This window comes from Balaenoptera physalus (genome assembly GCF_965194825.1).
Source record: "Balaenoptera physalus genome assembly, chromosome: 21".
Classification (NCBI taxonomy): Eukaryota; Metazoa; Chordata; class Mammalia; order Artiodactyla; family Balaenopteridae; genus Balaenoptera; species Balaenoptera physalus.
In genome coordinates, this window is record NC_138902.1 from 13,917,769 (window position 1) to 13,945,191 (window position 27,423).

The window sequence follows — 27,423 nt, forward strand, 5'->3', positions numbered from 1 at the left end:
TGAAGAGTTCAGGCAAACAAAAATTAGTAAAAATATACAGAAGATTTGAGTCATTCACTTAAAAATTATAATGCAATCAGATTATACAGATGTTAGCTCCTAACACTTAGAGTTTACATCTCAGCAAGCAAATATGAAACATTAAAATACATCACCACACATGAGTATATGAAGGCAACAACAAAATGCAATGATTAGCTATCTTACCAAGCACAAATGAAAAACAAAAAGACAAATAGCAAAAAGCTAAATATAACAACAAACCAAAGATTGTGATTAATCCAATTCTGTGAAACCAAGCTAAAATAAATGAGGCTCTATACATGCAAGAACTGAAATTAGGAGATGAGGAGGTGAACAACAGCATACATTTAATAACTCAGTGATCCAATTCAGTCACTTTGGAGGAATGTAGGGATGATTTAGGTGATAATTATACTACTGTTGGAACTGATGTTTATGATACAGAAAGGTGGGTAATGTTTACACAACAAGGAAAATCTACTTCTTTAACCACACTGCACTTACCCGAAACTTAAATTCTTCAAATGTTTCAAATTCAGGATAAGCCAGTTATCACATGCCTTATATCTCCCCATCTTAGCTATTTGATAAAATGGTGCAACATTAAAAAAAAAGTCCTCCCACTTATATCACAACTATATTTATAAGACTACATGATGAACACAGAAACAAATCTTTAGATAAGCTATTAATGTTTCTCACCAACCTCTGGCCCACCACAATCACATTGCTCTGGCGGTTCCAAAACTCCATTGCCACAAACTGAAACTCTTCCTTGTGGAACCACTTCTGAAACTGTTCGATTCTGAAGACATTCAAATTCAGGCTGTGAAGCTGTATGTTTGAATTCATCCATGCTGCAACTGCTAAAAAACTTTACACCACGGGAACGTCTAAAATTAAATTATATTCCTCAGTTAAAAGGAATAAAATCAGTATCAAAGTAATACTCCTTCAATAACGTACTATGAATTCTGTACTACTTCACTTAGAGAATAGCCAAAACGGGAGAGTGCTTTATTTTTAATACAATTAGTAATTCAAGAATAAGTTCGTTTCTATTATAATTCAATATAACAGACATCTAATAAGTAGAGGATGTTAAGGTTACATGATTTAGAATATATTAAACAAAACAGTGCTTGGCACACAAAAAGCTCTGTTTAAGTATGTCTTACTATTTATTATTTTCATTATTATTGACAACACCATCATAATTATAATAATTATTATAAGAAGCACTAACTATTATTAAGAAAATGAAACATACTAGGAATAATATGGAAAAATGAAGGAATAAACAATCGTGGACTGTGTTAATTAAAAGTCAGAATTATTTGTCATTTGGTAACAAAATTAATTAAAATATCTCAACACTGAGTATATAGAATGTATAAACCCTAGATTCTTTTTATTTTGATATTTCTATCTTTCTAAGTGCACTGTCTAATGGGCTTTTGTTTAAATTTGTAACAATCTCTATGAGGTTAGAGAAATGATACAGAAGTACGAAAACCCAATTTTGTTTCCTGAAACGGTTGAGTAAGTTGCCAACGGGAGATCCTGATTACTCTAAATATTTTAATGTATAACTCTTACATAGAAATGAATGCTCTGAAATCACACCTTCAATATCAGGAAATAATGATACGGTGCTAAAATCTAATCCTCACATCACATTCAAATTTCCCCTTCATCACAGTATTGGCACTTTATAGCAAAAGGATCCAGTTCAAATTCAACCATTGCATTTAGTTCTCATGTCTCCTTAGCTTAGTTGATTACATTTTTCGTTGAATTTCATGACATTGAAAAGTTTTATAATTACAGGCTGAGTATTTGGTAACATGTCCCTCAATTTGGGTTTATGAAATGTTTCCCCATAGTTAAGACTGAGGTTATGCCTCTTGCCAACCTCATCACAGAAGCGTTGCTGACTCTGTCGGCTCCATTGCAGCCTAACAGACAGCACATGATTTCAACTTGTTATATTTTTGGTAAAAGTCACTTTGATCAGTTGATTAAGGTGTACCTGCCAGTCTTCACTCTAACATTTCTTTCCTTCCTTATCACTTAATAATTATTTGGAGAGAAGTTTTATGTAAAATCTCATTTCTAATCACATTTTCAATTCATTCATGTATTTACATGAATATGGAATCATATCTTCCTATTACACTCAGTGGGTTACAATCCATTACGAACATTACAAATGACTTTCAAATTGTCCCAGATTTGCCTATGGGGAGCCCCTTTCAAACTGCTTTGTGTCCCTGTGACAAATCTCCATAATTCTTTGAACACCTCCTTATACTCGGACACAAATGTCCCAGGCTTGTTTGCTTTTGTCTGTCTTAGCCCGGGAATCAGGTATATGATGTCTCCAACTTTGTTCTTCTTTCTCAAGATTGCTATGGCTATTCAGGGTCTTTTGCTATCAAGAACTGCCTGTTTGTTATAGCTCCATGAAAGCCAGGAACACAAGCTCCCCTGCCACTAGGGCTACATGATCAACAGGTGTCTCCAAGGCAGCAGCCACAAAAAATAGTGCACCAGGCACCTGTAGAAGCTCCTCTGTGGAAGATACTGGCACTCTAGGGTACAGCAGATAGAGAGCTCAGTGATAGCACTCGCCCTCTGCGGTCTCTGGAAAGGATCACAGTCAGTTGTTGGATTTGTGTTTAACTAGAAACCTGACTCTCATGCAGCAATTATGAAAGTAAGCTAAAAGACTTCTTTCACAGAAAGACTGCAATTCTGGTTCTAGGGTCTGTTTGCTGTGCCATGCAGGTGGCAACCAGCTGAAACACCTTCTCCGTGGGTTACCATCCTGTGGTACCCACAAGCGTAAGTCCTGCTGGCCACCCAAGCCAGGTGGTCTACACATGTTCCCTGGCAGCAGCAACAACATTCAGGGTGCCAGACAAGGTTGTAAGGTCCTTTCTGAGAGACACCGAGGAGCTGGAGCAAGGAAGGGGGAGGGTGAACAGTTATGCCCACTGGCCTCTGCTTGTTGAGAGAACCATCGTTGGCCCCAAGATGTGAGCCAAACAGGAAGCATGCCCCTCAGGCAAAAGCTCCTGGACAAGTAAATGGGCCACTTTCACAGAAAATCTGGGCTGTGTTTCAGTCTGCTACCGTGCAGTGCCCTGGGGTGATAGCTGGCCATGAACTACATCTCCAATCTTACTGTTACAGCCCCAGGGGACCCAGGAACGCAAGTCCCTCTGGGCACCAGAGCCGGGCCATCAAGGGTCGTCTCCTGGGCAGCAGCCAAAGAAACTAAAGCAGCAGAAGCCTGTATCTCCCCTCCTGGAGACACTGGTTCTCTGGAACATGGCAGATGGAGGCCTTGAAGATGGTTCCCATCCACCAAGGCCTCTGAAAAAGATTACAGTACGCCTTTAGACATGGGTTTCATTAGAAGCCTGCCCCTCAGGCCACAGCTATGAAGATAAGCTAATAGGCCTCTTTCACAGAGAGATTGGGTTCTTAGGACTGTGGCCTCTTGCTGCATCCTGGGGGTCGTAGCAGTTTAAGAAATCTTGTTCCATTGTTTACAGTTTTGTGGGACTTGTGAGCTTAAACCCAGCTGGCTGCCAGAGCCCAGTGATCTACAGGTGGCAACCTGTGGGTGGCAACCGCAAACACTGGGGTGCCAGAGGACGGTACAAGCTCCTTTCCAGGAGAATCCAGCAAGCTGTAGCGAGGTAGAGGGAGAGCACAAAGATGGCATCCACCAGCCGCCATCCCCAGAGAGTACCTTAGCAGGCTTCTAGATGTGTGTTCAATTAGATGCCTGACCTTCCAGCCAACACGTTAATATGAGGAAATAAGCCTCATTGCCATAAAGACTGGGTGCCTCTCAATAGACCACAGAGGTGGCAAGTGAGTTCAAGGGTTTTAAGATCTCTTTCTCGGTTCACTATAGCCTTATTTGGCTCATATGTGCAAGTCCAATCGTCTTTCACAGCTAGAGGTTTGGAGGTTCGTCTCTCAGTTGCAGGTCTTACTACTTAGGGTGTCCAATAAGCATTCAAATCCTTCACCCCTCAGAGAGAATCTCTAGGGTCGAGTTCCCTCCCGATTGTGGGTCACCTTGCTGGGGGTAGGAATTATGGTGAGATTGGTTCTTAGCCTTTCCTACCCTCTTCGATGTGGGTTTCTTCTCGTTTGCCCTCTGTGTAGGCGTCTTAAGCAAGCTTTTTGGTTTTTTCTGAGGAAATTGTTTCATGTGTAGCCATAGAGTTGGCTTGTCTGAGGGAGGACAGAAGTTCAGGTTCTTCCTAACTCCTATAAGCCCTGTAGGTTATAGGAACCAGAACCCCTATAAATAATTCTTGACATCTCTCTTCCTCTCAGTCTTATGAAACTGCTGTAGATTATTATGAGAATCATTATTTACCAAATACTGTTGCCAAAGTGCTCCAGGTCTCTGCTCAAAACCTGCCAGCACACACATTTAGCAGGAGTTAACATAAATCTTTAAGGTAAAGGGTCCAGAGATAAGAAAGGAAGCTACAAACAAACAAACAGATGGAACCAGCTGGGACCAAGATAGCGAGGAATCTGATCTCCAACAGACCCTGAGTCTCATTATACACTGATTTTACTATATTAGTTTATTAAATGACACACCTACCAGTGCCCATAAATGGACATTAAGGAAGAAAAAGGATTAATAAAAGGGGGCACCCCACTCCCTCAAAATAGCCCTGCCTCTGCCCTGGTAGACTAATGCATATGCCTCCCCATAATTAGCCTCTCTCTTCCTACCTTTGTCCTTACTCTCTAAAAGTAAATCACTCTCACCACATGGGTGAGAAGTTGATCTGTGAACTTAGTTCCTGCTTCTCCATTCCTTGCCCACTGAGGAAAGCTTGTGCTGTGTCAATGGATCTCAGCTTTGGTTTCGTTACTCTGCTGCTTGAATAAAACAAAAAAAGAACTCTCCCCTGCCCAGGCAGAGAGCCCAGGGTCCACAGGACTTAATTCAGTAACAATATTACTATATTGCTGTTCTTTCTGAAATATTTAACATTCATGTTACAAAATATATTATATTATCCATACTGCATAAATCAATTAAAATGTGTTTTTTTACATTTATCATAAAATCCCAATTTCCACGTCATGATTGCTTGCTCAGGCTCTTTCCTACATTTCCTATTACCTCCTGGACTTCCTCTGACTCATGGTTCCTTAGCCTCTCTGTATTTTACTTTCCTTTTTTTTTTTTTAATGTCTATGCCTTTAACATTCTTCCTTATAGTTTCAGCCATTTCTTTTGTTTGTTTGTTTTATCTGTCCCCCCAAGCCCCTTTTTCCAGTCTTTTGAGCTCTTAAAATTTTTTGCTATCCAAGTATCACTTCACTTGCTTTCCCTGAAAAGTTTTCAACAAATTCTTCATATGACCAGATTTATTTCTTCTCCTTCAGGTCCTAACATAAGTTTTGCCTCATAGAAAACTTCCTAGACCACTTTATCAGAAAGTTTCTCCTCCCCATGTATTCCTTATTTATTTCCCTCTTGGCACTTATCATAAGCTGTTTAAATCTTGTTTATTCTTATTTCAACTTTTTAAGTTTCTGCCCTGATGGACTAATATAAAGTATATAGCTTTTTTCTATCTCGCTAATCATTTATATGACAAACACAATACTTGTGACACAGTACATGCTTTAAAATTTTTTTGATAGAATGAATGAATTTCACCTCAAGATTCTAGTACTCCACACAAAGTCATCATCAATGACTCGATACTATAGCACTGAATATAGAACTATGAAGCACATTTTCTACAATATCCAATACTCATTCCCTTTAATAAGCTTTAAAATAACTTGTATGTATTTAATAAAAATATTCTTATTCAAGTTATATTGAGAGAAACTATTCATCAAGAAATGCAAGAAACATCTCCCAAAAGAAGACAAAGATTTGATAAAAATAACATCTTACATTGCTTCAGGATTCATTAAGCATGTAGTTCCTGGACAGTAGCAATTGTAGATGTCATTATTATATGTTAATCCCAGGTTAATTCCAAGCAACTGTGCCAAAACAACTGAAAATGCCTCTAAGGTTATCATCTTTGGATACTAAATAGAAATGGAAAACAGAATGGTTGCTTAAGTTATTTTTTCAACCCTTGGTCTTTTCATGTAATTGTGGCCATATTACCTAAATGCAAATACTAATTTAATAAACTAGTATACCAAAGATCTTAAGATTTTCTAAAGAACATTTAAAAAAGTTAAAATTTGTTATTCTTTTTGAGTAATAGTACTTTCAATCCAAATGGCATTGACAAATAACAAAATAAGATTAATTATATCATATGTTTTCATGACACATTACTGATTTAATTCTAATAAACTTAAAAAAAATTCCAAGAAGATTAATCATTGTTTCAGTAACTATATCACTTTTAATGTTAACACTTTGAAAAATACACAGATTCTTAAGGGTTTAACTGATAATCAGTTTTGATGTCAAAATAGTTTTAGGAGAGAAAATCAAACATTGTTTTCCTAAAGGCAGAATACTTGTATTAAAAAATGAAAACTTCAGCAGTAGTGATATAAGCAACACACAAAGCCCTAGATGGTAATCAATGATGTTTTTAGCTATCTCCATAGTTTTGCCTTTTCCAGAATGTCATAGAGTTGGAATAATACAGTGTGCGGCCTTTTAAAATTGGCTTCTTTCACTAACCACTTTGCTTTTAAAATTCCTCCACATCTTTTAATTGCATGATGGCTAATTTTTAAAATACTGAATAATATTCCCTTTTATGGATTAACTCCAGTTTCTTTATCCATTCACCGATTAACAGACATCTGGTGTGATTTCAATTTTTGGCAATTATAAATAAAGTCGCTATACATAATCATGACTGAGGATTCTGTGGATGTAAGTTTCCAACTAATTTCTGTAAATGGCATAGAGGACAAATGCTGGATCAGATGGTAAGGCAATGTTGAAGTTTATAATAAATTGCCAAATTGTCTATCACAGTGGCTGTACCATTTTGTATTCCCATCAGCATGAATGAGACTACCTGTTGCTCCAAATCCTCACAGTATTTGGTATCATTAGTTTTGCATGCGAGTACAAAGCTGAATAAGAATGGTAGGTTACATTCTTGCCTTGTTCCGAATCTTAGTAGGAAGCATCTCATTTCTAAACATTAAGTTTGATGTAAGCTGTATTGTTTTCATAGACAGTCTTTCTGAAGCTGAGGAAGTTGCTTCTATTGCCACTTTGGTGAGTTTAATCATAAATTGTGTTGGAATTGTCAAATATGTTTTCTGCATCTATCGATATAATCAAATATTTTCCATTTTAGCTTATTGATAGGATCAATTAAATTAATTGATTTTTACATGATTATCCAGCCCTAAATATCTAAAAAATTCCAGATATAAATATCAATAGGGAGATATAAAATATTATAAAAAGAAATTCTGTGGTAAAGTAAAATCAATAAACAAACATTTACTGGAGGTCTTCAAAAGTAGACTTGATCAGGCAGAAGAAAAATCAGAAATGAAGACAGGTCATTTGAGATCACTTTTTCACAGGAGTAAAAATCAAAAACAAAAACAAAATGTAGAAAAAGAGACGAGCTTATGGACTCTAATAAATAGAGCAATACATGCATTATGGGTGTCTCAGAAAGAGAAGAGAGAAAAGAAAGGGACAGAGGGCTTATTTGAGGAAATCATTGCCACAAACTTTAGAACTCTGAGGACATGCAGATTCAAGAAACCCAATGACCCCTAACTAGGAAAACCCAGAGACCTACGGAGAAAAGTATTGTAATAAAACCACTATAAGTCAAAGACAAGGGGATAAATCTTGAAATCAACAAGAGAAAATGAATTGTCAGTTATCAGGGAGGTCTCAAGGTTATTATCGGATTTCTTAGCTGAAACATTACAGCCCAGAGGCATTGGGAAAAATACATTCAAAGTGCTGAAAGAAAGAATCTGTCAATCAACAATACTGTATCCAGTAAAACTGTCCTTCAAAAAATAATGAAGACACTAAGACCTTTCCAGGAAAGCTGTGGGGGTTTATTACCAATTGACCTGATGTATAAGAAATGAGAAAGGGTGGTCTTCAAGGTTAAAAGGAAGGATGCTCGATAGCAACATAAGGCCAAAAGAAAATTATAAAATCCTCTAATGAAGGTCAATACATGGATAAATATACTAACCTATATCATCATAATTTTGGTGCATATATTCACTTTTAACTCCTGTATAGAATTTAAATGGCAGAACCCCCTCCAAACTAATATCTATGCAATAACATAAAGAGAAGGATAGAACTGTAAAGGAATAGAGTATATGTATGTAACTGAAGTGAAGTTGTTATCAGGTTTTCAGTTTAAAATTATAAAATTGAGATATTCTTAGTAATTGCATAATTAACCATAACCAAAATATCTACAATATACACAAAAGGAAAAGACAAGGGAACCAATGCATTTCACAATTTAAAAAAAATCAATGTAACACAAAGTAAGGCAGAAAGAGAAGATGAAAGGGACAAAAAGTTACAGGATATAAAGAAAAAAATTAACAAAATGGCAAAAGTAAGTTCTTCCTATTAGTAATTAATTTAAATGTAAATGAATTAAACTCCTCAATTAAAAGACATGTATAGGCTAAATAGATTAAAAAACAGGATTCAACTATGTCACTTTAGATCTGAAGACTCACACAGGTTGAAAGGTTATGGATGAAAAAGCAAATAGTAACCAAAAGAGGGCTGGACATGGCTATACTAATATCAAACAAAATATACTTTAAATTCAAGACTGTTAAAAGAGACCAGGAAGAACATTTCATAATGATAAAAGGGTCACTTCACCAAGAAGATACGTCATTTAACATTTATGCGCCAAACATTACAGCAGTAAATATACGAAGCACCTCTTGACCAAACTGAAAGGCTAAATGGACAGCAACATAATAGACTTTAATACTTCACTTTGAATAGTGGACAGAACAATCTGACAAAAGATATTATGTAAATAAAGGACTTGACAACAGGATAGATTGACTGGTCTTAACTGACATGTGGAACATCCCATCCAACAACAGCAGAACTCATGTTCTTCTCAAGTGCACACAGAAATGTCTCTAAGGTAGACCACTTGTTAGGCTACAGAACAAGTCTGTCAACTTTAAAATATTGAATTTATACAAAGTATATTTTTCTGATGCTGATGGAATGAAACTACAAATTAGTAAGAAAAGGAGAACTTGAAAATCTGCAAATTTGTGGGACTCCAACAACACACTATTAAACACCAATGATTCCAAAGAAGAAATCACAAAGCAAAGTTACAAAATATGCTGAGAAAAAAGAAAATGAAAATACAATATATCCAAACTTATGGGATCCAGTAAAAGCTCTGTTAAGAGGGAAGTTTATGGCAGTAAACAAATACATTAAAAAAGAAGAAATATCTCAAATGAAAAAACATGAGTTTACACATCAGAGAACTAGAAAAATAGGAACAACCTGAACTCAGAAAGATAGAAACTCAGACAGAAAGAAAGAAATAATAAAGTTCAAAGCAGGGATAAATAGAATTAGAGAAAAGAAAAAAGATTAATGTAACAAAAAGTTGATTCTTTGAAAACATCAGCATAATTGGCAAACTCTTAGCTAGATTAACTGAGAAAATAAGAGACAAGGCTCACATGACTAAAATAAAAAACAAAAAAGCATACACTACAAGTCAATACCTTTTTTATGATTAAAAATCCTCAACAAACTAGGAATGTAAGAAAACAACCTCGGGACTTCCCTGGTGGCACAGTGGTTAAGAATCCACTTGCCAACGCAGGGGACATGGGTTCGAGCCCTGGTCCGGGAAGATCCCACATGCCGCGGAGCAAATAAGTCCATTTGCCACAACTACTGAGCCTGCACTCTGGAGCCCATGAGCCACAACTACTGAGCCTGTGTGCCACAACTGCTGAAGCCCATGCACCTAGAGCCAGTACTCCACAATAAGAGAAGCCACTGCAATGAGAAACCTGCGAACCACAATGAAGAGTAACCCCTGCTCGCTGCAACTAGAGAAGCCTGCGCGCAGCAACGAAGACCCAACACAGCCAAAAATAAATAAATTAATTAATTAATTAAAAAAAAAAGAAAACAACCTCCACATAACACAGAGCATGGAGAAAAGAACACAACTAACATTACACTCAATGGTGAAATCCTGAATGTTTTTCTTCTAATATTATGGGGAAGGTAGGGTACTCACTCTTGCCACATCTGTTTAATATAGTACAGGAAGATCAAACCAGAGCAATTAAGCAATAAAATAAATGAAAAGCTTCTATCTTGGAAGGAAAAAAATAAAATTATTTCCATTTGCAGATGATATGGTCCCATATGTAGAAATCCACAAATATTCCACATAAAAGAAACTGTGAGAACTAATAAATGAATTCAGCAAAGTTGCAGGATACAAAATCAACACAATTGATTGTTTCCATACATTAATAATGAACAATCTGAAAAAATATAACAAAACGATTTCAGTTACAATAACAGTAAAAAGAGCAAAACACTTAGGATTGAACCTATCTAATGAGATGAAATACTTGCACATAGACCCTGCAAAACGTGGCTGAAAGTAAGTACAGAAGACACAAATAAGTGGAAAGACATTCCACAATCATGGATTGAAAGGCTTAACATTGTTAAGATGTCATTACCACCCAAAGCAATCTGTAGATTCAATGAAATCCCTACCACAATCCCAATAGCATTTGGGGGGCAAGAATAGAAACAAATAATCTCAAAATTCATATGGACTCTCAAGGGACACGAATATACATAAATTTTTTGAAAAAGAAGATCAAAGTTGGAAGACTCATATTTCCTGATTTTAAAATATATTACAAAGCTCTAGTAATCATAAGAGTGTGGTATTGGCATAAAGATATATACATTGAATACAATAGAGAGCCTATAAATAAAACATCATGTATATGGTCAAATGACCTATGACAAGGGTGCCAAGACCACAAAATGGGAAAAAGGACAGTTTCCTCAACAAGAATACTCAATGGAGAAAAGACTGTCTCTTCAAGAAATGGTGATGGGAAAATTAAGTATCCACATACAAAAGAAAGAGTAGGACCCTTATATTACACCATATACAAAAATTAACTCAAAATGGTATAAAGATCTAAATGTAAGACGGCAAACTGTGAGGAAAACATGGGGAAAAACTTCACAATATTGGGTTTGATGAAGATTTCGTGGATATGATGCAAAAATCACTGACCTCAGGGGCAGAAATAGACAAACAGGACTAAGCCAAACTTAAACCTTTGTTCTTCAAAAGGCACAATCAACGGAATGTAAAAGCAATCTACAGAAGGGAAGAAAATCTTTGCCAATCATTCACCTGATAAGGAGTTAATATTCAAAGTATAAGAACTCCTGTATTATCAAAGATTAGCAAACTGAATTCAACAATGCATTAAAAAAATCATACACCATGGTCAAGTAGGATTTATCCCAGGGGTGAAAGGATGGTTCAGTATCCACACATCAATCCATGTGATATACCACTTTAAAAATTTCAAAAAGAAAAATGATACAATCCTCTCAACAGAGGCAGAAAAAGCCTTTGACAAAATTCAACATCCATTTATGATAAAAACTCACCACAAAGTGGGTACAGAGGGACCATACCTCAACATAATAAAGGCCATATATGACATGCCCACAGCTCAGTTGTGAAAAGCTGGAAGTATTTCCTTTATGATCAGGAACAGGATAAGGATGCCCACTCTCACTACGTTTACTCAACATAGTATTGAAAGTCCTTGCCACAGCAATCAGACAAGAAAAAGAAATTTAAAAATCCAAATTTGAAGGGAAGAAGTAAAATGGTCACACTGTTTGCAGGTGACATGATACTATATAGAGAGAATCCTGAAGACAGACCCCCAAAATTACTAGAGCTCACCAATGAATATGTTTAAGTTGCCAGATAAAAATTAATTTACAGAACTATGTTGTATTTCTGTAAACTAACAACAAACTACCTGAAAGAGAAATTAAGAAAAAAACCCATTTACAATCACATCACAAAGATTAAAATATCTACGAATAAATCTAGCTAAGGAGAAAAAAGACCTATCCTTGGAAAACCATGACACTGATGAAAGAAACTGAATACAGCTCAAATAGATGAAATGATATATTGTATTTAAAGATTCGAAGAATGAATATTGTTAAAATAACCATATAGCACAAGACAGTACAGATTCACTGCAATTCCTATCAAAATACCAATGGCATTTTTTACAGAACCAGAGTAAACAATTCCAAAATGATTATGGAAACACAAGAGCCTGAATAGCCAAAACAATCTTGAGAAAGAAGAAAGTTGGAGGTACCACACTGCCTGATTTTAAACTTTACTACAAAGCTAAAGTAATCAAAACAGTATGGTACTGAGACAAAAACAGACCCATAGTTCACTGGCATAGAATAGAATAGAGAGCCCAGAAATGAACCCACAATTACATGGGCAATTAATCTCTGGTAAAGGAGGCAAGAATATATAATAGGGAAAAGATAGCCTCTTCAAGAAATAATGTTGGGAAAACTGGACAGCTACATGCAAACGAATCAAACTGGACTACTCTCTCACATCCTGCACAAAAATAAATTCAAAACGGTTTAAAGACTTGAATGTAAGACCTGAAAACATAAAACTTCTGGAAGAACACACAGGCAATAAGCTCTTTGACATCTTAGTAACTTTTTGTTTTTGTCTCCTTTGGCAAGAAAAACAAAAGGGAAAAATAAACAAATTGGACTACATCACCCTTAAAAAGCTTCTGCAGAGTAAAGAAAACTATTAACCAAACTAACAGGACACCTACTGAATGGGAGAAGATAATTGCAAATGATATATCTGATAAGGGGTTAATATTAAAATTACACAAAGAACACACACAACTCAACACTGAAAAACCAACAACCCAATTATAATATGAGCAGAGGATCCGAATAGACATTTTTCTAAGGAAGACATACATATGGCCAACAGGCACATGAAAACATTCCTAAACATCACTAATCATCAGGGAAATGCAAATCAAAAACAGAATGAGATATCATCTCACACGTGAGAGAACTGCCATTATGAAATAACAACAACCCACAACTATTGTTGAGGATGTGGAGAAAAGGGAACTCTTGTGCATTCTTTGTGGGAATGTCAGTTCACGCTGCCACTATGGAAAACAGTACAGAGATTCCTCAAAAAATTAAAAATAAAATTACCATATGAGTCAACAATTCCACTCCTTGCATTCACCATAAGAAAACAAAAGCACTAAAGGAAAAAATATATGCACCCTTATGTTCACTGCAGCATTATTTATGATAGTCAAGGTATGGAAGCAACCTAAGTGTCCATCAATAAAAGAAGGGATAAAGAATAAATATATGTATACACACACACACACACACACACACACACACACACACACACACACACACACACAATGGAATACTACACAGCCATAATAAAGGACACCTTGCCATTTGAGACAACATGGATGGACCTAGAGCATATAATAGTAAGTATAACATGTCAGACAGAGAAACACAAATACTGTACAATTTTACTTATATGTGGAATCTAAAAACAAATGAAAAAGCATAACAAAGCAGAAACAGGTACGTCCCTGGTGGCACAATGGATAAGACCCTGGGCTCCCAATGCAGGGGGCCCAGTTCAATCTCTGGTCAGGGAACTAGATCCCACATGCATGCTGCAACTAAGATTTCGAATGCTGCAACTAAGGAGACTGTGTGCCACAACTAAGGAGCTGGCAAGCTGCAACTAAGGACCCCGGGGGCCACAACTAAGGAGCCCACCTGCCACAACTGAGGCCCAGTGCAACCAAATAAGTAAATATTTTTTAAGAAAAGAATTATTATTTAAAAAATTGCTGAAACAGAGTTACAGATACAGAGGACAAACAGGTGGCAGCCAGAGTGGAGGGGTTTGGGGAAGGAAAGAAAAAAGTGAAATAGATTAAGAGATACAACTTCCAACTGCAAAATAAATGAGTCACGGGTATAAAATGTAGTTTGGGGAATACAGTCAATAACTATGTAATATCTTTGGTGACATATCATTTCTAGAGTTATTGTGGTGATCATTTTGAAGTGTATAGAAATATCGAATTACTACGTTGTGTTAAAGAAACTAACATAGTGTTGTAGGTCAATTATAATTCAAAACAAACAAATAAACTCATACAAAAGAGACTAGATTCGTGGGTACTGGGAGCGGGGGTTGAGAGGAGGGGGAACTGGATGAAGGCAATGCAAAGTTACAAAAAAAAAGGAACTCCTATAGCTCAACAACAAGAAAATCAAATAACCCAATTAAAAAATGGGCTAAGGTCTTGAATAAATATTTCTCCAGAGATGATATACAAAACACCAAAAAGCATATGAAAAGATGCTCAGTATCACTAGTGATCATAAAAATACAGTCAAAAACACTGTGATAGGGCTTCCCTGGTGGCGCAGTGGTTGAGAATCTGCCTGCCAATGCAGGGGACACGGGTTCGAGCCCTGGTCTGGGAAGATCCCACATGCCACGGAGCGACTAGGCCCGTGAGCCACAACTACTGAGCCTGCGCGTCTGGAGCCCGTGCTCCGCAACAAGAGAGGTCGCGATATAAGAGGTCTGCGCACCACGATGAAGAATGGCACCCGCTTGCCGCAACTGGAGAAAGCCCTCGCACAGAAACGAAGACCCAACACAGATAAAAATAAATAAATAAATAAATAAATAAAAAGTAATTTATTAAAAAAAAAAAAAACACTGTGATATCACCTCATACCCATTACGATAGCTAACAACAACAAAAATAACAACTGTTAGTGAGGATGTAATGAATAAAATATATTCTGTGAAATGCTGGTGGGATTATAAAATGGTTCAACCACTATGGACATCAGTATAATGATTCCTCATAATATTAAAATAGAAATACCATATGATCCAGCGAACCCACTTCTGGGTAAATGTACAAAGTAACTGAACTCCGCATCTCAGAGGGATATCTGCACTCCCATCTCCCATGTAAAGTGCAGCATTATTCACAATAGCCAAGATATGGAACCAGACTAAGTGGTCATTGACATATGAATGCAAAAGAGAATGTTTCTATATATGGATAAATGTATACTATGATAGGATTTATATATATAATTCATATAAATATATATGTATATAAATAGCATGAAATATTATTCAGCCATACATAGAATGAAATCCCACCATTTCAAAAATATGGATGAACCTGGATGTATTATTCTAAAAGAAATAAGCCAGACACAGAAAGACAAATATTGTATGATCCACCTTATATGTGGGATCTAAAAGTATCATACTCACAGAAGCAGGCAGTAGAATGGTGGTTGCCAGGGGGTAGAGGTGTGGAAAATGGGGCCTCGTTGGTCAAAGGGTACAGACTTTCATTTAAGCAAGGTGAAAGTTCTAAACATCTGTTTCACAACAATGTAAATAGACTGAACACTACTGCACAGTGCACTTATAATTGTTAAGATGATCAATTTTATGTGATATGTATTTTACCACAATAAAAAACCGTTTAAAAATGATAACATTTGAGGATTAAAGTAAAAAATAAAGCACTATAAAAATATTAATTTAATAAAATGGTAGATATACTATATGTACTTCTGTTCCTTAAAGTGGATATTAAATTTCAAACTGTGATATAATTACTGAAGAGATGGGAATAAAATGCATACCAGAGCAATTCCTGCAGCAAACTTTGGATCGCATGCCATTCCATGATATGTTGCTCCTACATAATTAGGATGGTCCCTATAACTAAATAATAAAATTTTTCTTGTGGATAAACGCACTTTAAATTATTAAAAACTTAATGATCTTTTAAGAATTGGATTCCTCAATAAAGCTGCTGCTTCCTTTGAGACATGAATATTATGCATCATGTCTAATGCTTTCAATCATTTTGTATTTGGGTAATCTCCCACGGTGCCTACAAAACTAAGTTCTAAAGGCAACTTGAGCATCATATGATACACAGCTTAAAATCCAGCAGTGCCTAATCCTTCCAGAAATTAATCACCACTGTTGTCAACACTGGATAGACTTTTATGCAAAGACATAAAAGTCAGGGTAGATTACTGCCATGACTTGCAGCTTGTGAAACCTTAGACTGCATGAAAAGTGTTGGATTGGAGGACAGAATGAGAAAGACAATATGCAGCACAGTCACGAGGAAAAAGAGAGATGGGATGTATTAAGTATCCTCACACATTTCAGTCCTTAGTTAATGCTGCTCCTCCATCCCCAAACCTGACCTTAAATTCCACAGAGACACCCAGAGATTTATAAATGTATTCCATATTGCTTAAGATCTTCAGAATCGTGTTTCTGTTTTTTCCAACTAAAACAATCAAACTAGTAAAATAAAAATCTATATAAAGACTCGTGACAGCCACAGTGCAAGCAGTTAAACAGCTACACCTTAGGTCGGGATAGAAATACCATTAGGCCACCACATTACCATAATTATGTTTTCCAGTGTAACCAGCTTTACATGCAATGATTGCATTCTGTTAACTAATGTATGCTTTATTTAATGTTAAAATGCTGGTTTCAGTTATCTACCTCTGAGAAAATCTTTAAAACCATAGAGGCCCTATGTTTTCCCAAGGCTTTCCATATTATCAGTTCTTTAAATTTCCATAGGTAAGCAGCCCACTCTGAGGATAATGGCCATGCTTTCGTGTCTTACATTGTATCAGATTTTTATAGCTTGCATTTTGCCAACACAATACCCACATAATCTTTTCTTGAGATGTCTTGTCATCATAAATAATAAATATTGTATATAATTTTGATAGTTAACTTACAAGTAATTTGATAAACTTTATACCAATGAAAATAAATCACTTACATTAATAAGTATGCCATATCATGGGACCTTTGAAATAAAAATTTTTCTCTCCATGACACAAATCTTTGTAGAACTTCATTAGCATCCCCATTAGTTGAAATCTTATTTTGATCTGACCAGAGCTCCAGAGAAGTTAACGTAACAGACACGTTAAGCTGATAATACATCTGAAAACAGAAGATACATGATATATGGTTTTAGGTCATCATAAATATAACACTATATCTCTCTATGTAATGCTAATATATTTGATTTACTATTTTTTAGAGATGAAATCCATTGGTGGAAGAAACTAGTTGGTAGATCTATACAGTTTATAAAAGTGCATATGCTATTTATTCAAACAATGCTACTGTATTAATATGAATGTTTCTTATTTAAATATGAAACATAAATACTCACAGTGTTGATGAGACTAAAGATATGGACAACTTTCTCAGATGCAAGTGCCACTTCAGAGCCCATATAATCATACTGAAAGACAAATTTTGTTTTTTAATCACTAGTAAAAATGACTAAACTACCACATTTCAATGGGTATAAAAATGTTAAAATAATGCAGTGCTCAAGTGAAAGGACAAAAGCAGAATTAAGACTTATCACATGCTTAGTAAGTTCTAGATTTAAGCCTAGGGACATTACATATTAATAATATTACAATGTGATGATGATGAGTATCTTCTTCTTTACACATGTAGTTATTTAGGATCAAAAGTTAAGGTTCCAAGACTGCATAACTAATAAGGGTAAGAACCAGGACTCAAATCTCTAACTAAACTCCTAAGTCTTTTTTGCCTGCTCAAGTGTGCTGCCATCTTTTGTCTTCATTCCCATAAGACAACATGACTATATATCCTGGCGAAAAACATGTACTTTCTAACCACAGAGTTCTGAGTACTACGTAGTGAACAATTTCAAGAACATGTCTTCATTCAAGGGAAAAAAATCATAACATTTTCACTGAAACATTTCTAATTTTGTGTGCACACGTATTTCTAAACTTACTTATAATTAATGGTACAGCAACTATATATATATATATATATATATATATATATATATATATATATATATATATACACACACACACACATATAATTTAACAGATTTAGATATAGAAAATTACAATCATAGTGAGGGATTTTTACATAGTTCTCATAATAGTTAATAGCTCAAGCTGACAAATTTACAGCAAGCAGCAAATTTACAGCAAAAATATTAAAGATTTTAAAAACTCGAGCAAGCTTTGATATAATATGCATATATACAAGCTTATATAAAAAATGAGAGGAATATTTTTAAAGTATACCTGAAAGTTTTATATAAATTGACTCATATTAGGCCATAAAACATTGGAATACAAAACACAGTATCACTTAGCTCACATCGTCCAACCACAATGCAATCAAGTAAACGATTGTAAACTTGATAAAAAGTATTTCAATGATGTTATTTTTACTTAGATGCATAACTTGATTGTGGATATATATGATCTTATTCTAGGTAAATGCACACTGAAAAAAAAGCTACAAATGCAATTTACAGCTTACTTTCACATGGAGACAGCACAAGTGATAAAGGGAAACAGTATTAATAAGTCCGAGTAGAGAGAATATAACTGTTCTTTGTATTATTCTTATTCCTCTGTTTCCAAATAGAATATTTAAAAACAGAGATAAAATAAAGATACTTTCAGATGAACAAAAACTGAATTCAAATGAATTAATACAGGTTAAACAGAAATATCAGAAAAACCAACCTGTGAGGAGAAGAAATATAGTTTGGAAAAAATAAATATGAAATACGTTTTTCCTTTCCTTAATTTATTTAAACAACAATTGGATATTTAATGTAAAATAATTTATTTTGTGGTTGATTACACAAGGAGAAATAAGACAGACTACAATATTATCACAAGGGGTTACACAGGATTTTACTGATGAAACATGTTTATATTTTTTAAAAAAAATTATTGAAGTGTAGTTGATGTACAACATTATATAAGGTACAGATGTACATCACAGTGACTCACGATTTTTAAAGGTTATACTTCATTTATAGTTGTTATAAAATATTGGCTATATTTCCTGTGTTGTGCAATATATCCTTGTAGCTTATTTACTTTATACATAACGGTGGATAACTCTGAATCCCTACCTCTATTGTGCCCCTCCCCATTCCCTTTTCCCAATGGTAACCACTATTTTATTCTCTATATCTGTGAGTCTGTTACATTTTTGTTATATTCCTAGTTTCCTTTACTTTTTAGATACCACATATAAATGGTATCATACAGTATTTGTCTTTCTCCCCGTGACTTATTCCACTTAGCATAACAGAGCCTCCAAGTTTATCCATCCTGTTGCAAATGGCAAAATTTCATTTTTTATGGCTGAGTAGTATTCCATTGTGTGTGTGTGTGTGTGTGTGTGTGTGTGTGTGTGTGTGTGTGTGTGTGTATCACATCTTTATCCATTCATATGTTGATGGTACTTAGGTAGCTTCCATACCTTGGTTATTGTAAATAATGCTGCTATGAACACTGGGGTGCATGTATGTTTCCAATTAGTATTTTCATTTTTTTCAAATGTATACCCAGGAGTATAATTGCTGCATCATATGTTAGTTCTATTTTTAATTTTTTGAGGAACTGTCATACTGTTTTCCACAGTGGTTACATCAATTTACATTCCCTCCATAAGGTGTACAAGGGTTCCCTTTTAACCACATCCTTGTCGACATTTGTTATTTGTGGCCTTTTTGATGATAGCCATTCTGATAGGTGTGAGGTGACATCTCATTGTGGTTTTGATTTGCATTTCTCTGATAATCAGTGATGTACAGTATCTTTTCATGTGCCTGTTGGCCATCTGTAGGTCTTCTTGGGAAAAAATGTCTATTTAGTTCTTTTGCCCATTTTTTAATTGGGTTGTTTTTTGACATTGAGTTGTATGAGCTATTTATATATTTTGGATGTTAACCCTTTATCAGTCATATAATTTGCAACTATTTTCTCCCATTCAGTAGGTTCACTTTACATTTGTTTATGGTTTCCTTTGGTGGGCAAAACCTTTTAAGTTTAATTAGGGACCATTCATTTATTTTTTTCTTTTGTTTTCTTTGCCCGAGGAGACAGATAAAAGAAACCAAACCAAACCAAAACAAAAAAACATTGCTATGATTTATGACAAAGAGTGTTCTGCCTATATTTTCTTCGAGGAGTATTATGCTTTCCTGCCTTACATGAAGTCTTTAATCCATTGTGAGTTTATTTTTCTATATGGTGTGAGAAAATGTTTTAATTTCAGTCTTTTACATGTAGCTGTCCTGTTTTCCCAGCGCCACTTATTGAACAGACTGTTTTTTTCTCCATTGTATATTCTTGCCTCTTTTGTTGTGGATTAATTGACCATAAGTGCATGAGTTTATTTCTGGGCTCTTTATTCTCTTCCATTCATCTATGTGTCTGTTTTTGTTCCTGTATCATACTATTTTGATTACTGCAGATTTGTGGTATAGTCTACAGTCAGGGAGTGTGATGACTTTCTCTGTTCTTCTTTCTCAACACTGCTTTGGCTATTCACGGTCTTTTGTGTTTCCATACAAACTTTAGAATTATTTGTTCTAGTTTTGTGAAAAATGCCATTGGTATTTTGATAGGGATTACACTGAATCTGTAGATTGTCTTGGGTAGTATGGTCATTTTAACAATAGTAATTCCTCCAATCTATGGAAACAGTGTATGTTTCCATCTGTTTGTGTACAGGTCTTTTACCTCCTCAGTTAGATTTATTCCTAGGGAGTATTCTTTTCGATGTAATGGTAAAATGAGATAGTTTTCTTAATTTTTCCTTCTGATAGTTCACTGTTAGTCTATAGAAATGCACCTGATTTCTGTGTATTAATTTTGCATCCAGCAACTTTACGAAATACATTGATGAGCTCTCCTAGTTTTTGGCGGTATCTTTCGGATTTTTCTATGCATAGTATCATGTCATCTGCAAACAGTGACTATTTTACTTCTTCCTATCCAAGTTGGATTCATTTGATTTCTTTTTCTTGCCTGATTGCTGCAGCAAGGACTTCTAATACTATGTGGAATAAAAGTTGTGAGCAAGGACATGCTTGTCTTGTTCCTGATCTTAGAGGAAGTGCTTTCAGCTTCTCACCATTAAGTATGATGTTAGCTGTGGGTTTGTGCTATATGAGCTCTATTATGTTGAGGTATGTTCCCTCTATGCCCCCTTTCTGGAGAGTTTTACTCATAAATGGAGGTTGTATTTTGTCAAAAGCTTTTTCTGCATCTACTGAGATGATCATCTGTTTTTTATGTGGCTGTTGGCCATCTGTAGGTGTAATACACTGATTTTTTTGTGGATATTGAAAAATCCTTGCATCCCTGGGATAAATTCCACTTAATCATGGTGTATGATCCTTTTAATGCCTTGTTGGAATTGGTTTGCTAATATTTTGTTGAGGACTTTTGCATCTATGTCCATCAGTGTTATTGGCCTGTAATTTTCCTTTTTTGTGATATCTTTGTCTGGTTTTCATACCAGGGTGATGCTGTTCTCACAGAATAAGTTCAGAAGGGTTCCTTCCTCTCCAATTTTGTGGAATCGTTTGAGCAGGATAGATGCTAACTCTTCTCTTAAGTGTTTGGCAGAATTCACCTGTGAAGCCGTCTGGTCCTGGACTTCTGTTTGCTGGGAGTTTTAAAATTACTGATTCAATTGCATTACTGGAAATTGTTCTGTTCCTATTTTCTATTTCTTCCTGGTTCAGTCTTGGGAGATTGAACATTTTTAAGAATTTGTCCATGTCTTCTAGGTTGTACATTTTAATGGCATACAGTTGTTCAGAGTAGTCTGTTATGATCTTTTGTATTTCTGTGGTGTCAGTTGTAACTTCTCCTCTTTCATTTCTGATTGTACTGATGTGGGCCCTCTCTCTTTTTCCTTGATGAATCTGCCTAAAGTTTTATCAATTCTGTTTATCTTTTCAAAGATTCAGCTCTTAGTTTCATTGGTCTTTTCTATTGTTCTTTTATACCTATTTCATTTATTTCTCTTCTGTTCTCCTTATGCTTTCTTTCCTTTTCTTACTGATTTTGAGTTTTATTTGTTTTATTTGTTCTTCTTTTACTCATTCCCTTGGCTATAAGGTTAGGTTTTTTGAGATTTTTCTTGTTTCCTGAGACAAGCTAGTGTCTCTATAAACCTCCCTCTTAGAATTGCTTTTGCTCTGTCTCAGATTTTTGTATCACTGTGTTTTCCTTTTCATTTGACTCCAGGAAGTTTTTATTTCCTCTTCGGTTTTACAGTGACCCATTGGTTGTTTAGTAGCATATTGTGTAGTCTCCATGTGTCTGGGAGTTTTTTGCAGTAGTTTTCTTGTAGTTCATTTCTAGTCTCATAGCATTGTGGTTAGAAAAGATGCTTGATATGAATTCAGTTTTCTCAGATTTACCGAGGCTTGTTTTATAGTCTAGCATGTGATCTATCCCGTACAATGTGCCATGTGCAGTTGAAAAGAATGTGCGTCCTGCAGCTTTTGGATGGAATGACCAATATATCCATTTGGTCAAATATGTCACTTAAGGCCTTTGATTCCTTACTGAATTTCTGTCTGGATGATCTGTTCACTGACGCAAGTGGGGCGCTAAATTGCCTACTGTTACTGTGTTACTGTCAATTTCTCCCTTTATGTCCATTAATATTTGCTTTACAGATTGAGGTGCTCCTATGCTGGGTGCATGTATATGTACAACTGATATATCTTTTTCTTGGATTGATGCCTTGATCATCATGTAGTGTCCTTCTTTGTCTCTTGTAACAGTCCCTTTTTAAAAACTATTTTGTCAGATATATCTAACCTGTCTTTCTTTTGATTTCCTTTTAAATGGAATACCTTTTTCCATCCCCTCCCTTTCAGTCTGTGTGTCTTTAGATCTGGAGTGACAGTCTTGCAGGCCATACGGGTCTTGTTTTTGTATCCATTCAACCACTCTATTTCTTTTTTTATTGGAGCATTTAGTCCATTTACATTTAAAGTAATTATTGATATGTGTGTTCTCATTTCCATTTTGTTAATTGTTTTGGACTTGTTTTTGTAAGTCTTTTTTGTTCCTTTCTTCTTCTTTTGTGCCCTTTTCATATGATTTGAAGACTATCTTTAGTGTTATGTTTGGATTCCTTTTACTTTTGTGTGTGTGTATCTAGTATAGGTTTGTGGTTTGCAGTTACTGTGAGGTTTTTATAAAGATAGAGATATATAGATATGAATGACTGTTTTAAGTTGCTGATCTCTTAATTTCAAATACATTTTAACAACCATGCATGAATACTCTCCTCCCCTCACAATCACTGTTTTTAATATCTTATTTTACATGTAATTGCTTTATGTATCTCCTTATTCTTTATTCTGGATATAGGTGATTTTGTTAAAAGACTAAATCTTTTAACCTTCCTTCCAGCTTTGCATGTGAGATGATATCCTACCTTTACTGTATGTTTGCTTTTACTAGTGAGCTTTTTTCTTTCATAATTTTTATGTTTCCAGTTTTTGGACCTGGCTTTTTTCTTAGCAAAATTGTTTAGCAATTTCTTAGCAAAATTGACATTTCTTGTAATGGTGGTTTTGTGCTGCTGAACTCTTTTAGGTTTTGCTTGTCTGTATAGATTTGGATCCCTGTATCAATTTGAATGAGAGCCTTGCCGTGTACTGTATTCTTGGTTGTAGGTTTTACACTTTCAACACGTTAAATATATTGTGCCATTCCCTTCTGGACTGCAGAGTTACTGCTGAAAAGTCAACTGATAGCCTTATGGGAATTCCTTTGTATGTTATTTGTTGTTTTCCTTTTCCTGCTTTCAATATTCTCTTTTCATCTTTAATTTTTGTCATTTTTATTACTATATGTTTTGGTATGTTCATCTTTGGGTTAATCCTATATGAACTTTCTGGGCTTCCTGGATCTGGATATCTGTTTCATTTCCCATGTGAGGGAAGTTTTCAGCTATTATGTCTTCAAATATGTTTTCAGTTCCTTTCTCTCTCTCTCTTCTCCTTCTGGGACCCCTAAAATGCAAGTATTAGTGTGCTTGACGTTGTCCCAGAGGTCTCTTAAACAGTCCTCATTTCCTTTCATTCTTGTTTCTGTTCCACATCTGTAATTTCCATTACTCTGTCTTCCAGCTCATTGATCCATTCTTCTGTATCATTTAGTCTACTATTGATTCCTTCTAGTGTATTTTTCATTTCAGCTATTGTATTCTTCATCTATGTTTGGTCATTCTTTATATTTTCTAATTCTTTGCTTAAAATTTCTAACATCTTGCTCTGTGCATCCATTCTTCTGCCAAGTTCTTTGATCATCTTTACGAGCACTACCCTGACCTCTTTCTCAAGTATGTTGCCTATCTCCACTTCACTTAGATCTTCTTATGGGCTTTGATCTTGTTCCTTCATCTGGAATGTGTTCCACTGTAGCCTCATTTTGCCTATGTTAGTATTTGTATGTTTATGTACCTGATAAGTTGGTTGCGTTTCCTAATGCTGGAGAGTGGCCTTTTGCAGGAGACCTCCTGTGTGTTCCAGCAGCATTCTCCACTCTCTTCACCTGTGGTATATACTCTAGTGGTTCCCCAATGTGGGCTGTGTGGGTCTTCCTGTTGTGGCAGGCTGACTATGTGGGAAGTCTGGTGGGCTTGCTTGGCCCCTGGTTCAGGTGGTTGCCAGTGCTGCCTCAGGCACAGGCTGCCAGCTGCTGGTCGTCAGGACCAGGTCATAAGGCAGCTGACTGTGAAACTCCAGGGGGATCTGGGGATAGTGCTGGCTCACTGCTGTATGGAGTCAAGGTCCAGAAGACTCCAGGGCTGTAGCCCTCCCACTGGTGGGTGAAGCCAAGTCCTGGGGTGCCTGCCAGTCTACCGGTAGGCAGAGCTGGGACCTGGAGTCTGGTTGCAGGGCCCAGGGGTCCCAGAGCTAGTGTTGTATCATTATTTCCTGTTAATACTTTTATAAAACTTATTTAAAGATCTGAATATTTCCTTTTATGCAAAAAATCTAAAACATCATGAAACTCATTGAGAGACTTATACAAAATTACTAGTGATAATGGACAAAGCAAGTTTTTTCTTTAACTTGCTGCCTGCCTATAAGTTTTTGCTAAAACTAATTGTATAAACAAAAAGTTCCATAATGAAATATGTTCCTATGAATTATTCTTCCTATTTTTAAAAAATGGAATTTCCAACAGAGAACCTAAGCAATTACACAGCATAAAATAATCTTATAAAAGATAATATTAATAAAAGGATCTTCAATTGAGTAATAAGTGAAATAGCTTATTTTAAAATGGAAATTGATTTAAGGAAGAGTTTCACCACAATTTTGGGTGGAACCAGAAGTATACGCAACTAGTTATAATCCAATAGATTACAGTGCAATACAATCCTCCCTTATATATGAAGTTTTACATTCTTTCTAATAAATATTGGTATTGATTCCCCCATGCCAATGGAAAGGCAATTGACAACATTTTTTATGTACTGCTACACTGAGATACACATTTTGAACAGAGTGACGTATATCTGCATTGCAAATAAAGATTCTTTGACATATCCCCTTTCAATTTAAATACAAAAAAGATACAATGAAATATATCAATAATGCATACCAAGGCTTTATCCATAATGACTTGTATTTTCAGAACTCTTTTCAACAGTACACCAGAATTTTTCTGCAAAACAGAGAACATGAATTAAACATAACATTAAAATTTTTTTACATTATTTGTAATATCATGTACATTATATAATTATATACATACAGACACACACACACACACATACAGAGTTATAGATAGATAGACAGAAAGATAGAGAGATATAGGTAGACAGATAGGTGGTAGATACATATACAAATCCATAAAGCTATAGATATTAGAGAAATAAGAGGATTGATGCCCACTGAGTAAATAAGCTGGTGAGATACTGTATGAAAATTTTAGGAACAAATCAGAAGCTTTCACCTTATATTCTTGAGAATTAGAATCTTCAAAAAAGTTACTGAAATGAGGGAGAATCCTTGTTCCTTCCTCTCAATACCTTCCTCTTGGTCCCTCACCCCAACCTTCAAGCTAAACAAATTCCCATCAACTTTCCCCCTAATGTTACCTCTATTTTATCATCATTTTTGTACTTGTAATTATTTATATTAACTTTATTGTGGCCTACTCTCAGTAAAATGCATCTATTTTAAGAATACAGTTACATGAACTGGTAGCAATATTCACACCCATGCAACCATTTCCATCACTAAAATAAATAATGCTTCCATCACCCTCTTCCAAGTTAATAATAGCCTACAAGTCTCAAGGTAACCAGTGATCTGCTTTCTCTCACCATAGGTTACAATAACTTAACCTAGAATTTCACACAAATGGAATTATATTGCATGTCTTCTTCTATATCTGCATTCTTTCACTCACCACACATCTTTGTTGCTGTGATTATTAGTGATCCATTTGTTTTTGTTGCTAGGAAGTGTGCCATTTAGAAACACAAAACAGTTTGTTTATACATTTAACTGTTGATGACCCTTTGGATTATTTAAACATCTTAGCTATTGTAAATATAGTGGCTATGAATATCCACATACAGGTCTTTGGGCAGTTATAGTCTTTCATTCTTTCTTGGTTGATTACTTAGAATTGGAAAACCTGATCCGCATTATACCTGTATATGTGTAAAGTAGTACAAAAGTTCCAGATTACTTTCTATAGTAGTTTGATCATTCTGCTTTTTCTCCAAGAACTAATAAGAATGTCAATTGCTCCACATTCTTGCCTGTATTTGGTATTGTCAATCTTTTGCATTGCATGCATTCTTGTCAGTCTGTACCGAGATCTCACTGAGGTTTTAATTCACAGTTCTTGGGTGATTAATGATGTTGAACATCTCTTCACAGGCTTGTGGCTCATTAATGTGGTTTCTCCAAGTCCCCTACTAGAAATTTTATGATTAGCCTTGACTATGCTCTAATTCATGTTTTTGGAATAAGGGTCAATTCCCATTTTATTCCACGTGGAAATCCAATCTTCTTGCATCATTTGATGAAGAGATCATTCTTTACTTCTCAAAGGGCTTAGCGCCTTTGTGGATAATAATTTGGGCAAGAGCACGTGGGTCTACTTCTCATCTATTGTGTTCCACTGTCTTATACGCCTACCCTTATACCAAAAACATGATATGTTTCTCCACAGCAGGGGTCAGCAAACGACGGCCCATGGTATAACCACCTGTTTGTAAGAAAACATTTTATTGGAACACAGCCACCCCCGTTTGTTTATAGTTT

At 35.5% G+C, this 27,423-nt stretch overlaps 1 protein-coding gene across 2 annotated transcripts in view; it reads right to left on the reverse strand.

Annotated features, from left to right (window-relative positions):
• The window catches only part of LOC309651429 (A disintegrin and metallopeptidase domain 3-like), a 108,424-nt gene that overhangs the window by 41,493 nt on the left and 39,508 nt on the right, over positions 1–27,423 (reverse strand). For both annotated transcript variants that reach the window (XM_082444169.1, XM_082444170.1), the window contains exons 7-12: positions 25,745–25,807; positions 17,467–17,538; positions 17,065–17,231; positions 15,887–15,968; positions 5,987–6,126; positions 731–917 (exon numbers count right to left, since the gene is read on the reverse strand). In XM_082444169.1, coding sequence (XP_082300295.1) covers positions 731–917; positions 5,987–6,126; positions 15,887–15,968; positions 17,065–17,231; positions 17,467–17,538; positions 25,745–25,807 — 711 coding nt within the window. The remainder of the gene's footprint in view (positions 1–730; positions 918–5,986; positions 6,127–15,886; positions 15,969–17,064; positions 17,232–17,466; positions 17,539–25,744; positions 25,808–27,423) is intronic.